We start from the raw sequence: 14,716 nt of genomic DNA on the forward strand, positions 1-14,716 counted from the left end.
CTAACAGCAAATGCCAAAAAAACTACTAAGGGGGGAAAACATTGGTTCTGAAAATAAATTGAGAAAGGAGATACAAATAAATAGCAACAGTTTGTATGAGTTAACAAAATGGAGAGTAGCTGAGGCAAGTATGGTACTTGGAGGTTGTAACCAGGATTTAATAATGGGGAACAGAAAAAAGGTAGCTAATTTAAACCTAATTTTGTGTTGGTCCTCTGTGGAGAACAGTTTGCAAACATTTGGAATACAAGGTGCTAATGGAAAGAAGCATGTTTTTGCAGTCTCTATCATAAGGAATAAAGTATTTAACAAACCAATGGGACAGAAGGCAAACAAGTGACCAGGACCTGATGGCCTGCATCCAAAGGTTTTAAAGGACGTGATTGTAGAGATAGTGGAAGCATTGGATGAAAAATTTCCCAAACTTTCTGGATGTCAGGAGGGTGCAGCAGATTGGAAAATGCTAGTGAAATGCCAGAAGGATTATTCTTAGGGTCTCAATTATTTCAACTATGTTGAGGAACTGGAGGAGAGGGTACATCCAGATTTGTTGATAAAACAAAAATCATTTTAAAAATGGTGATGAGGACAGAAGAAGTCTGCAAGGGGATATAGATAGGTTGAGCAGAGGGAAAAATACTTGGCAGATGGAGTTTGATGCCAGAAAGTGTGAGGTCATTCAATTTGGGAGGCAGAATCAAGAGGCAGACTTATCTAAATGGAGAGGAAGAGTCCATAACATTGCAGCACAGAAGGAGATTTGTGTGCTCTTGCACACAAACCACAAAAGTTGGTACACAAGTGCAAGTACTTCAATGCAAATAGCATTTTGTCCTGTATTGCTAGAGTGTTTGAGTCTAAAAATAGCAAAATATTGTTGGGACAGTACGGGGTATTAGTGAAGCTACATCAGGAGTACTCTGTGCAGTTTTAGTCCTTATTTATAAAACATTCTGGCATTGATTACAATTCAAAAGAGATTTACAAGACTGATTCCTGAGTTGAATTATCAAAACCTACTAAGGTCATTTTCTATTAGAATTTTAGAAAAATGAGGGGTAACCTTAAGGAAACATTCAAGATGCTAAGGAGGCTTGACAGTAAATGTTGGGAAGATGTTTTCCATGAGTGGAGGAGTCTCAAGCTGAGGGACGTAGTTACCGAATAAGACAGCACTCATTTAAAACAGAGATGTGAAAGAATTCCTCCTCCTTGAGGGTAGTGACTGTTTGGAATTCTGTACTACAGACTTGTGGAGGCTAGATCACTGAAAGTATTTGAAGATTAGATAGATAGATTTCTGAAATCTCAATGTGTTGAGGATTATGATGAGCAAGCACAAAATAGGAGTTGGGTAGCAGACCTTGCATTATCTTGTTGAGTAACAGATTAGGCTCTAGAAGCCAAACAGCCCATTTCTGCACTTACTACTCATATTCTTGTGTTTTTATGTAATGCGTCAAAAAAAACATGTTCTGGTATATTAATTGTATAAATATCCAGCAAAAGTCCAGCTGTTTGATAGGAACCAGAGACTTAGAGAAATAGTACAAATTTCCTAGAAAACTGGGAATACCAATAGCTACTAAATTACTGTGGTTGCAAAAATCAAAAATATCCAAGGGCACCAAGTATTCAATTTTAGTTAAACACAGTCAACCCACATCATGTGTAACAACAGTTGTCAAAGGAAACCTCTGAATGATGAAAGATGGCAGTATTAGAATCTGAGGTGTTTTCCTAGTCTGTAAGTACACTTCTTTCATTCTGAAAAATGATAATTCAGAATATTATGAGCACAGTGATCAGCAGCAAAAAAAATGCTCAGCTTCCTGTTGGCTCACTACTTCATCAAGAGGCTGACAAACGTGACTAATCAGTCATCAAAATGGTTAGACTCTCACAAAGCCCAAGATGAAAGTGTGAAATTAAATAGAATGCCAGTATCGCCAAGTGCAGAATCTCAACTCGAGCTGTATTTGTGAATACATCACAAGTATATGTTATATGATGGAGTATTTGAATTCTACATTATGTTTCCTTATAAATTTTTATTGTCAGTTTAACACATGTTTTTTTACTTCCTTGTCACCAGTTTTATTAGCAAAAATAAAAATTGGCAGACAAGAATACACCAAACAATCATTCCTATACAACTGTAATATCTTGTGCATTACATGATGTAAGCTCTGCCATTTTCTTAATTTATTTACCTCTGTGATTTCTTCCTTTCTTCAATCATTTTCTTTGCTCAAACAATTATGACATAATTACATATACTGGAAAATGCAGTCTAAAAACAAATTGCTCTTCTTGTTCTAAAACATTAATTGATATGTGCAAAACTCTTGAATTCCTTTCTTGGCTTACCAAATAATCATTTATGAATAAATTCAAAATTGATCAGATTTTATAGTTTAGGCATTATTTAAAGTATAAGTAATGAACATGTCAAGTTAATCTTCCTCATCAAGGAACAGAGATTTCCATTTTAAATGTAGCAGCAGATGGAGAGAATTTGTAAGTTATTGCCAATGTCGGCTTTTATTTTCTATATGCTGTTCTTATTGGTTATTTCAGTATTGAGTAAACAAATGATTAGTGTTGCTTGTTCATGTTCATTTATTTCATTTACTGTAGGCCGAGGAAGATTTTTCAGACTAAAGCTGCCTGCAATAAGACTTCTTGCATCCAGCAAACAATCACTTCCCCAAGAGGACCCTGATGTGGTTGTGGTGGAACCTTCTCAAGTAAGCGATGATTCTTTGGCCATGAAAGACTTGAAATCCCCCACAAGTGAAAGTTGTGGCCCTTCAGAATTTGAAGAAACAAAAGCATTGACAGAACCAGGTAGCTCTCCTCCATTTGTAAATTTGCCAGGACCACTGGATCATTCTTCACCAAAACGACACTGGGATGGATTGAATCCAGATACGTTGCAGTCTACCTCTGGTCTAACATACAGTCAGTCAAGAGAAAGTGTGTGCAGTATGAGGAGAGCTTCTTCGGTTCACGATATTGAAGGATACCATGTAAATTCTAGGATTATCTTTAGGGATCGACATGCAAGTGAAGGTAAGCATCTTGTTTTTTTTACAAAGCATGCTTTCTGTGAGTTTAAGTTTTGCCATATTACTACTTGAGAAACTTATCACATTAGTAAAAATTATAGGTGAAAATGAGGAGTGCAGATGCTGGAGATTAGAGTCAAGATTAGAGTGGCGCTGGAAAAGCACAGCAGATCAAGCAGCATCCGAGGAGCAAGAAAATTGATGTTTTGGGCAAGAGCCCTTCATCTGGAATGAGACTGGGTGCTTCGGGGTGGAGAGATAAATGGGAGAGGGGAACTGGGGAGAAGGTAGCTGGGAGTGCAATAGATGGATATAGGTAGGGGTAAAGGTGATATGTCGGAGATGAAGGTGGAGGGGAAAGGTGGGAAGGAAGATTGACAGGTGGGACAGGTCATCAGGAAGGTGCTGAGCTGGAAGGTTGGAACTGGGGTAAGGTGGGGAGAGGGGAAATGAGGAAACTGGTGAAGTCCACATTGATGTCCTGGGATTGAAGGGTTGCAAGGCAGATGATGAGGTGTTCTTCCTCCAGGTGTCGGGTGGTGAGGGAGTGGCGGTGGAAGTGGCACAGGACCTGCATGTCCTCTGCAGAGTGGGAGGGGGAGTTGAAATGTTCAGCCATGGGGCGGTGGGGTTGATTGGTGCGGGTGTCACGGAAGTGCGGGAAGCACTCTGCAAGAAGGCGTCCATTCTCCCCAATGTAGAGGAGACAGCATAGGGAGCAACGGATACAATAAATGACATTGGTGGATGTGCAGGTGAAACTTTGATGGATGTGGAAGGCTCCTTTGGGGCCATGGATGGAGGTGAGGGAGGTAGTGTGGGCGCAGGTTTTGCAATTCCTGTGGTGGCAGGGGAAGGTGCCAGGAGGGGACAGTGGGTTGTTGGGGGGGAGTGGACCTGACCAGGTAGTCACCAAGGGAATGGTCTTTGCGGAAAGCAGATAGGGGTGGGGAGGGAAATATATCCCTCATGGAGGGGTCCATTTGAAGGTGGCAGAATTGTTGGTGGATGATGCAGTTTATGCGGAAGTTGATGGGGTAGAAGGTGTGGACCAGGGGGATTCTGTCCTTGTTGTGGTTGGTGGGGTGGGGTTTGAGGGCAGAGGTGCGGGGCGTTGAATGGAACGTGGAACACGATGTTGAGATTTGAATCATTCTATCCACAATCCCTTTTTACAGTGTCCAAATCCTGATGCTTTCTGGAAACATGAATGCGCAACATTAAAAAATTGCCATTTTCAATAATGTCTCTTTGAAACTTCAACAATTTTCTGTAATTATATCCAATGAGTCACTGCTGCCTTTTTTGATAATTAAAATAGAGCAGGCCCTTTGCACAGGGCAAATACATTTGACTATCCAAAAGATTTTCACAATTAGTGCTCCCTCAATATGAAAAAAAAGAAAAATGAGCCCTGGATAGAGGTGAGCCTGATAGATGATTTTTATATAGAAATGATTTGGCTTTTCGTGCAATGAGTCAGATATTGGTTTTGAGTCATTATAAGTAGCCATTTGAGAATCACTGTGGGGAGTCCATTTACACAGGATGAGTCACTTTAAACCACATCTTTATACATGATGTGTCACACAGACAACTAACCCATTTAGTCAGATGAGTTACGATAGAACCTCTTTATATAGGGTGAATCACTCTTAATTATATATTATATTTATATATGTATAGCTACAGGAAACTCTGTAAAGTTGGAAAGTAAATAATGGTTAGGTTATATAGGGTGAGCTACAGTAGATGACTCAACTCTGGACTGGATTTTCACTATCAAGACAGGCAGTTTAAGTTGGGAAATTCCCAGCATGCCACATTCACTTAGGAAAGAAGTACCTGATTGGTGGAATCTTTAGGCATAAAATGGCATTGTGTAGATCAGAGGCAGACATAAGGGCTGATGAGTGATGATAGGCTGATGAAAGGTATGTCTCAATTCTCCAGAACTTTGGCCCAATTGTTTTTAAAAATAGACCTACGAGCCAACACTTCTCACACAATCTCACTCCCCCTCACTTTCCCATCCGTGCCATTTATGCCAATGTATGCTCCCTGTACACTCCCAGTGGCCTTTCATACCCAAATCCTTTACCACACCTAAGGTATCTTATAACCTCCATGCCAAATCAGAGCAATTCCATGCTCATTCACCTAATAGACATTCTCTGCAGAACAAAATAAACCTGTAATAACTACGACATCCAAGGAAATACTTAAACACGTACACCTTTCTTAACAAAAAATCCTACTGCAATACATCAAAAAAGTGTCAATCAACCAGTACCGTTAAACCATTAAGAGATGCTACCAACACTGAAAACCTCTTTATCTTATGTAAGCAAGCATTGAGCCAATGATAAAATAGATCACATCACAGAAAAAGGTTTGTAAAGATAACAATCAAGTAATGCTTCCCTCTATAAATCTGTTTCAATAAAATTAAATATTTTTAAGAAGTCTGGGTTCTGAAAGAAGTTGCATTATTAGGCTTGGCAACAATCTAACCAATGTCTAGATTAGAGTGGTGCTGGAAAAGCACACCAGGTCAGGCAGCATCCAAGGAGCAGGAAAATCGACATTTCAGGCAAAAGCCCTTCATCAGGAATCTAACCAATGACCTTCTCTTGTGCTGGTGAAAATTGTGGGTGCAGATAAAGAATTGGACCCTGTTCACCATTTTTAAAGATCTAAAGAGTCTCTGTGACTCCACAAAAATCTGTAGTTTCCCCATCAAAAAGACTGCTGCATAATATTAGATATCCACAATATTACTCACATTACTGCAGGTTACTGCTATTGAAAGCCTTGCAAACCTGATACCTGAAGCCTGTCTCACCAGAAAGTGGGTTTTTTACCTTGTCAACCTTGTCAGGTGATGGGTCGGATTGCCCATTGGGTATCCAGACAAAGATCCAGGAAGAACAAGTTAGGCTTGTTTCCTTTTTGGCTACAACCCTCAGGGCCTGGAGATTGGAGAGATTAACCAGGAGAGAGGATATTCTGAGGGAGCGGAGAAACAATGTGGGGAGGAAGCAATTGGGATGGATTTAGAGTCATAGAGTCATAGAGATGTGCAGCATGGAAACAGACCCTTCAGTCCAACTTGTCCATGCCGACCAGGTGTCCCAACCCAAAATAATCCCACCTGCCAACACCCAGCCCATATCCCTCCAAACTCTTCCTATTCACATGCCCATCTAAATGCCTCTTAAATGTTGCAATTGGACCAGCCTCCACCACATCCTCTGGCAGCTCATTCCATACACATACCACCCTCTGCATGAAAACATTGCCTGTTAGGTCTCTTTTATTATTTTTCCCCTCTCACCCTAAACCTATGCCCTCTAGTTCTGGACTCCCCAACTCCAAAGAAAAGACTTTGTCTATTTATCCTATCCTTGCCCCTCATAATTTTTTAAACCTCTATAAAGTCACCCCTCAGCCTCCGACACTCCAAGGAAAACAGCCCCAGCCTGTTCAGCCTCTCCCTATAGCTCAAGTCTTTTCTGAACCGTTTCAAGTTTCACAACATCTTTCCGATAGGAAGGAGATCAGAATTGCACGCAATATTCCAACATTGATCTAACCAATGTCCTGTACAGCCGCAATATGACCTCCAAACTCCTATACTCAATACTCTGACCAATAAAGGAAAGCATATCAAACGCCTTCTTCACTATCCTATCTACCTGCGACTCTACTTTCAAGGAGCTATGTACCTGCACTCCAAGGTCTCTTTGTTCAGCAACAGTCACTAGGACCTTACCATTAAGTGTATAAGTCCTGCTAAGATTTGCTTTCCCAAAATGCAGCACCTCGCATTTTTCTGAATTAAACTCCATCTGCCACTTCTCAGCCCATTGGCCTATCTGGTCCAGATCCTATTGTAATCAAAGGTAACCCTCTTCGCTGTCCACGACACCTCCAATTTTGGTGTCATCTGCAAACTTACTAACTGTACCTCTTATGCTCACATCCAAATCATTTATGTAAATGACAAAAAGTAGAGGGCCCAGCACCGATCCTTGTGGCACTCCACTGGTCACAGGCCTCCATCTGAAAAACAACCCTCCACCACCACCCTCTGCCTTCTACTTTTGAGCCAGTTCTGTATCCAAATGGTTAGTTCTCCATGTATTCCATGAGATCTAACCTGGCTAATCAGTCTCCCATGGGGAACCTTGTTTGACAGGGGTCAGCTTTCAGAATTAGTTTAGAGTCAGATCCTCCAGGCTCCTCTTGACTCCACATTCTGGTAAGCATTTTTCTTTTAAATTTGTTGGCTGCTAGTAGTTTCTTTAAGGATCATTGCTAGCTGGACACATTTAAACACATGTATCTTGGATGCAGCCAGCTCAATCCAAGCTATATTCAGGCAGGAAATATTTTGGAAAGGTGGCTTTAAAAAGGTCCCTCTTTGCAAATGCAAAGTGTCTAGTATCTTTTTCAGGCACAGATCCCAGAAACATTTAACAGTATGGTGAGAGGCACACAATTGACATAAAATGTGGATGCATATGCCACCAACAAACATTGCTAAGTCACCCAAACTTCTCTATGACAAAAGACCCATTTTTTTAAAGACCAATTATTTCACAGTGCGTTTTGTCAGCCTTCCTATCCAGTCGTCTCAGAAATTTTTAATTTTTATGTCTTACACTGTACTTTAAGCTCTCTTAACTCAACACATCTTACAGACTCTCATTCATGCAAAGTACCAAATTTCAAACTTACATCCTCCATGGCAGTATCCTCCCTTATATACCTTTATTCCATTACCTATCTCCGTCCACGGGAGGAAGAGGGGACTGTAGATGCTGGGGAGTCAGAATCGAAAAGTGTGGCCCTGGAATAGCGCAGCAGATCAGGCAGCATCCGAGGAGCAGGAGAGTCAATGTTTCAGGTATAAGCCATTCAATGAAGGGCTTATGCCTGAAATGTTGGCTGTCCTGCTCCTCGGATGCTGCCTGACCTGCTGTGCTTTTCCAGCTCCATATCTTCCTCCACACACAGTACTACGATGATAACTTCTGGTGCATCTTCCTCCACTGACTCAATCTAACATGCCAAAGCCTTCAGCCTATCAACATTATTTCTTAATAACCCTTCATAAAATCCTTTGAATGAGAATGTAGTCTCTTTAGCAACTACTTATCAGATTATGTGGGTACTGATAGAGCTCTAAAATGGCTTCGGAAACTTTCACACAATTGTGGGACAAAATGCCATTGGATACAGGCATTTGCATGCATGCACACAGCGCACCCATGGCAGAAGTATGCAGAGCCAGCAGATCCTGAAATAAATCACACAGATTTGATGCCAATGGCACCATTCTGCAGCTCCACTCTCTAGATTTCCTCTCTTAACTTGCACAGTGAAACACATAATTAGCAACATATTTTCCTGCCTAATTTCATCATTACTGAAAGGGATCATCAACCTTTTACAGGTTCGATGCTCAATGATCTCTTGCTTTGAATCAATGTGCTTGGTATTTTCAGTAATCTTTTCATGTTTGTAGCTCCCCCATATAAGTACAGGAGACAGTAATTTGGGCTGGTTGACTGATAGAAAAAAGGAGAGCATTATTTTTATTAGGTCATGGCATGTGACCATCACTGACAAGACCTGTAATTTTCCTTGAGAAAACTCTGGTGACCTGCCTGAACCACTGCAACATATATCATTTAAGTACATCCACAGTACTCTTTGAAAATGATTTCCATTGCATTAATTGTCTGTGTTTCCTTGATGTAAGAATAACTGGTTGGGAAGTAATATCAAAGAAGCCATGACAACTTGCTACAGTACATCTTATGAACAGTCCACACTGTTGCTGCTGCAAGGCCCTGCTGAAGGGAATGAACGTTGAAGGTGATAGATGAGGTTCCAACCAAAATATCTGCCTTGTGTTGAATGGTGTTGAGTTTCTTTAATATTGTTGGATTGAAAAATTAACCAGGCAAGCAGGAAGTCTCCCATCATACACCTGATTTGTAAATAGTGACCAAGTCTTGGGAAGTCAGGAGGTGAGTTACTTACCTCAGAATTCCCAGTTGTGCTCTTGTAGCTATGGTAATTTTATGGCCAGTCCAGTTAAGTTTCTGGTCAGTTCTAACTCTAGAATATTGGTGGTGAGGGTGTAGGTATTGCCATTAAATGTTAAGTGGATGTTGTTACATTTTCTCCCATTGGAGATGGCCATTATATGACGATCATGTGTTTGCCAACTATTAGCCCAAGCCCAAATGTTGCTCAGGTCCTGCTGTATTTGCACACTGATTGCTTCAGCATCTGATGAGTTGCAAATGGCAATGAACTTTGTGAGGTCATCAGTAAACCTCCTTTCTTCTGGCCTTTTGTTGGAGAAAATGTCATTGGACGAGTAGTTGAAATGGTTAGCTCTTGGAACATATACTAAAGAACGGCTGCAATATCATCCTCAACTGAGATGATTGGTGTTCAACAATTGCAATCAACATCCATTGAGCTAGGTATGACTTCAACCAGCTGCAAATTCGTCAACAGTTCCCTGTTCTCAATTTTGTTCAGGCTGATTTGTGCCACACTTCACCAAATGCTACCTTGATGTCAAGAGCAATAATATTCAGTATATGTCTTGCATGTATTTGCTTTGGCATGTGTCGACCAAAGCTATAATGAAGTCTGAAACCAAGTGGCTCTGGCTGTATCCAAGGTGAACACTGGTCGATAAGTAAACAATGAGTAACTGCTACTTCATGACCTTGTTAACAACATCTCCCTTCATTTTGCTGATGATCGTGACTGGACTCATGCTGGATTGGATTTGTGGTTAAGATATATTTGGGCAATTTTCCACATTTCCTGATATTTTAGCTTTACAAGAACAGCTTGGCTAAGGGTGTGATCTAGTCCTGGAACACAACTGCAGTCAGGATGTTAATGAGGCCCAAAGGCTTTGCTGTATTCAATGCATTCACCTATTTTGCAACATTGAATTGGCTGAAGACTACATTCTGTGATGCTGGAGATATTAAGAGGAATCCACTTGGTACCTCTGGCCGAAGCTAGTTACAAATGTTTATTTTTGTATGTTAAATTGATTTACTAGATTCCCCATCACTGAGGATGGAAATACTTCTGGATCTTCCTCTTTCAATTAGTAATTTATTTGGTCATCATGAGTCACATCATAGGACTACAGATTCTGATCTGATCTGTTGGACCACTTAATGCTGTCAATTCTGTTTTGCATCCACATAATAATGTGTTGTAACTTCACTAGATTGCTACCTCATTTTTAGGTGTGCCTGGAGCGTTTGCTGGCATGCTCTCCTTGAACAAGGCCAGAGCACTTTGAGTTGGAGGCTGAATGCTTCTTTTCCTGAGACAAGACAGCAGGTTCATGCAGCCTGGAGCCACTGCCACTGCCCTGAGGTAGCTTCTCTGGACAACAGAATCCATCCATTTGCTGGATTGCTGTAGCACCCTGAAAACCTCTTTAAGACATTATAATCCACAGCCAAGCAGGCAGCAAATTGCTGTTGCATGACAGTAGATTGTACCTTTTCTGCATAACTCAAACATTGAGTGGCTCCTGCTAGTTCTGCAATGGAAGCTACATCATCAGTCATGTCATATTGTATCATGGTTGGTGTCACAAATCTGTGGATTTAGCTGACCACTGGCAATGCGTAAAAGGCTTTGCCAAGGTGATATCATAATCCTCAATTCTCTGTGTTGTTGACTGAAAGCTTTCCAACAAAATTTTCAATTTGCATTTCATTTTCAAACATCTTCTGTCTGCTGCCCACTAAGTCTTCTGCAGCTAGAATCTTATGGGTGATCTCATTGTGCTTGAGACTAAGCTATCCATGCCCCCTACCGTGGTTGCAGACCACTTATGCTCAGTATCTTATGACAGGCAAATTCAGCTCTCATTTTCCACTAAGAAACATCCGTGTCAGTTTCTGAACTGGTACAGGTGTGAATTAAAGTGATTGTTCTGTGTCTTCATCATTACTTTGTTTTTACTGTTCCTCTACTGCCTGGTCAGGTTGCACCCTTGGATATCTGAAATGAAAAAGACATAGAGGTAAGACTATAGTAAAGAGAGAGATGGAAAATAACAAGTGCATGATTGTATCACCTGCAGCTTGTCAACAAAAAGGAAATATGAGTTGAGGCAGAAGTGAGATGTGAAGAAGAGAATTAGATTCAAGGATATCATCTTCCTCAATGGTTTCAACCCAACTTCTGGCCACAGCCTCAGCATGAACATTCTTGTAATGGCCAGCATCATCTCCTCCATGGGGTTTAGAGAATGAAGGAGCACCAATCCCTCACCAGTCAGCTCCTGCTGCTTTTCATTTGACATCACAAAGTTCTGCAAGAGAAAAGATAGTGCTATAGCAATTCTGGTGTAATATATTTGGCTGATGTAGCTGCCATATGTGGAGGAATTGGCAGAGCATGTAGTCTTTGCAATATGGGTGTGAAACTTGCAATATATGAACAAAGGAACAGGAGTGGGTTATTCAACTAAATTGAGATTGATCTACAGGTTAACTTGATACATCTGCCCATGAACATAACTTGGTGAGGAAACATCATTAAAGTCTGAATTTTAATCATTGAGGTGGAACACAGGAAAAAGGAAAATTCCTGGTTTATTCCACCTCCTCAGGACAAAGTACTAGATAATGTCAGGTTTTCAATCCAGCGAGAGGGGAAATAGTTGCTTTCAGGACTTGGGCAAACCAATTCGGCATAAGGTTTAGAGATAGTGCTAGTGATGGTGATGGAGATGGGTTAAATAAGCAGATCTCATCATGAGATACTATGGATCATGACTCATCAAAAAATTGCTTCAACTCCATGCAAATTGCAGAGCAGCTGGTTGTATCTGATGACCTAACCAGGTTGGGAGAGCAAGGGAGGACTCAAGACTCTTTGCCCATCTCAATCAAATTCTCTTTAATTGTAAGTCTCAGGCCACAATGCACCTCCTCTTTAAATAGTACAGGCCAGTTTTAAGCATTGCGGGCAAGCTGTAAGTCATGGAATATTGACCTCCAGCAAAGCGCTGAGCTATTAAACAGCTCAGGTAAAAAATGAGGTCTGCAGATGCTGGAGATCACAGTTGAAAATGTGTTGCTGGTTAAAGCACAGCAGGTTAGGCAGCGTCCAAGGAATAGGAAATTCGACGTTTCGGGCATAAGTCCTTCATCAGGAATGAGGAGATTGTGCCAAGCAGGCTAAGATAAAAGGTAGGGAGGAGGGACTTGGGGGAGGGGCGATGGAGATGTGATAGGTGGAAGGAGGTCAAGGTGAGGTTGATAGGCTGGAGTGAGGTGGGGGTGGAGAGGTCAGGAAGAAGATTGCAGGTTAGGAGGGCGGTGCTCAGTTGAGGGAACCGACTGAGACAAGGTGGAGGGAGGGGAAATGAGGAAACTGGAGAAATCTGAGTTCATCCCTTGTGGTTGGAGGGTTCCCAGGCGGAAGATGAGGCGCTCCTCTTCCAGCCGTCGTGTTGTTATGTTCTGCCGGTGGAGGAGTCCAAGGACCTACATGTCCTCGGTGGAGTGGGAGGGAGAGTTAAAGTGTTGAGCCACGGGGTGGTTGGGTTGGTTGGTCCGGGCATCCCTGAGGTGTTCTCTGAAGCGTTCCGCAAGTAAGCGGCCCGTCTCCCCAATATAGAGGAGGCCACATCGGGTGCAGCGGATGCAATAGATGATGTGTGTGGAGGTACAGGTGAACTTGTGGCGGATATGGAAGGATCCCTTGGGGCCTTGGAGGGAAGTGAGGGAGGAGGTGTGGGCGCAAGTTTTACATTTCCTGCGGTTGCAGGGGAAGGTGCCGGGAGTGGAGGTTGGGTTGGTGAGGGGTGTGGACCTGACGAGGGAGTCATTTCCGTATCATCCGCTGTCATTTCCGCCACAAGGTTCTGTCCCCTTTAGTCCAAGAACTCCCCACCTACGTTCGGGACACCACCCACGCCCTCCACCTCCTCCAGGATTTTCGCTTCCCCGGTCCCCAAAGCCTTATTTTCACGATAGACATCCAGTTCCTGTACACCTCCATCCCCCATCACGAAGGACTCAAAGCCCTCCGCTTCTTCCTTTCCCGCCGCACCAACCAGTACCCTTCCACTGACACCCTCCTTCGACTGACTGAACTGGTCCTCACCCTAAATAACCTCTCTTTTCAATCCTCCCACTTCCTCCAAACTAAAGGAGTTGCCATGGGCACCCGCATGGGCCCCAGCTATGCCTGTCTCTTCGTAGGATATGTGGAACAGTCCATCTTCCGCAACTACACTGACACCACCCCCCACCTTTTCCTCCGCTACATAGATGACTGTATCGGCGCTGCCTCGTGCTCCCACGAGGAGGTTGAACAGTTCATCAACTTTACTAACACCTTCCATCCCGACCTCAAATTCACCTGGACTGTCTCAGACTCCTCCCTCCCCTTCCGAGACCTTTCCATTTCTATCTCAGGCGACCAACTCAACACAGACATCTACTATAAACCGACTGACTCCCACAGCTATCTGGACTACACCTCCTCCCACCCTGCCCCCTGTAAAAACTCCATCCCATATTCACAATTCCTTCGCATCTGCTCCCAGGAGGACCAGTTCCAACACCGCACAGCCCAGATGGCCTCCTTCTTCAAGGACCGCAGATTCCCCCCAAATGTGATCGACGATGCCCTCCACCGCATCTCCTCCACTTCCCACTCCTCCGCCCTTGAGCCCCGCTCCTCCAACCGCCACCAAGACAGAACCCCACTGGTTCTCACCTACCACCCCACCAACCTCCGTATACAACGTATCATCCGCCGGCATTTCCGCCACCTCCAAACGGACCCCACCACCAGGGATATATTTCCCTCCCCTCCCCTATCAGCGTTCCGCAAAGACCACTCCCGCCGTGACTCCCTCATCAGGTCCACACCCCCCCACCAACCCAACCTCCACTCCCGGCACCTTCCCCTGCAACCGCAGGAAATGTAAAACTTGCGCCCACACCTCCTCCCTCACTTCCCTCCAAGGCCCCAAGGGATCCTTCCATATCCGCCACAAGTTCACCTGTACCTCCACACACATCATCTATTGCATCCACTGCACCCGATGTGGCCTCCTCTATATTGGGGAGATGGGCCGCTTACTTGCGGAACGCTTCAGAGAACACCTCAGGGACACCCGGACCAACCAACCCAACCACCCTGTGGCTCAACACTTTAACTCTCCCTCCCACTCCACCGAGGACATGCAGGTCCTTGGACTCCTCCTCCGGCAGAACATAACAACACGACAGCTGGAGGAGGAGCGCCTCATCTTCCGCCTGGGAACCCTCCAACCACAAGGGATGAACTCAGATTTCTCCAGTTTCCTCATTTCCCCTCCCCCCACCTTGTCTCAGTCGGTTCCCTCAACTGAGCACCGCCCTCCTAACCTGCAAGCTTCTTCCTGACCTCTCCACCCCCACCCCACTCCGGCCTATCACCCTCACCTTGGGCGGCACGGTGGCACAGTGGTTAGCACTGCTGCCTCACAGCGCCTGAGACCTGGGTTCAATTCCCGACTCAGGCGACTGACTGTGTGGAGTTTGCACGTTCTCCCTGAGTCTGCGTGGGTTTCGTCC

General features: G+C 43.5%; 1 protein-coding gene across 1 annotated transcript in view; it reads left to right on the top strand.

Moving 5' to 3' along the window:
• Nucleotides 1-14,716, top strand: part of LOC132817349 (potassium voltage-gated channel subfamily H member 7-like) — a 457,758-nt gene that overhangs the window by 254,398 nt on the left and 188,644 nt on the right. Inside the window, exon 4 of the mRNA XM_060827757.1 lies at nucleotides 2,651-3,075. Coding sequence (XP_060683740.1) covers nucleotides 2,651-3,075 — 425 coding nt within the window. The remainder of the gene's footprint in view (nucleotides 1-2,650; nucleotides 3,076-14,716) is intronic.

Source organism: Hemiscyllium ocellatum, chromosome 7, assembly GCF_020745735.1.
Source record: "Hemiscyllium ocellatum isolate sHemOce1 chromosome 7, sHemOce1.pat.X.cur, whole genome shotgun sequence".
NCBI classification, from domain to species: Eukaryota; Metazoa; Chordata; class Chondrichthyes; order Orectolobiformes; family Hemiscylliidae; genus Hemiscyllium; species Hemiscyllium ocellatum.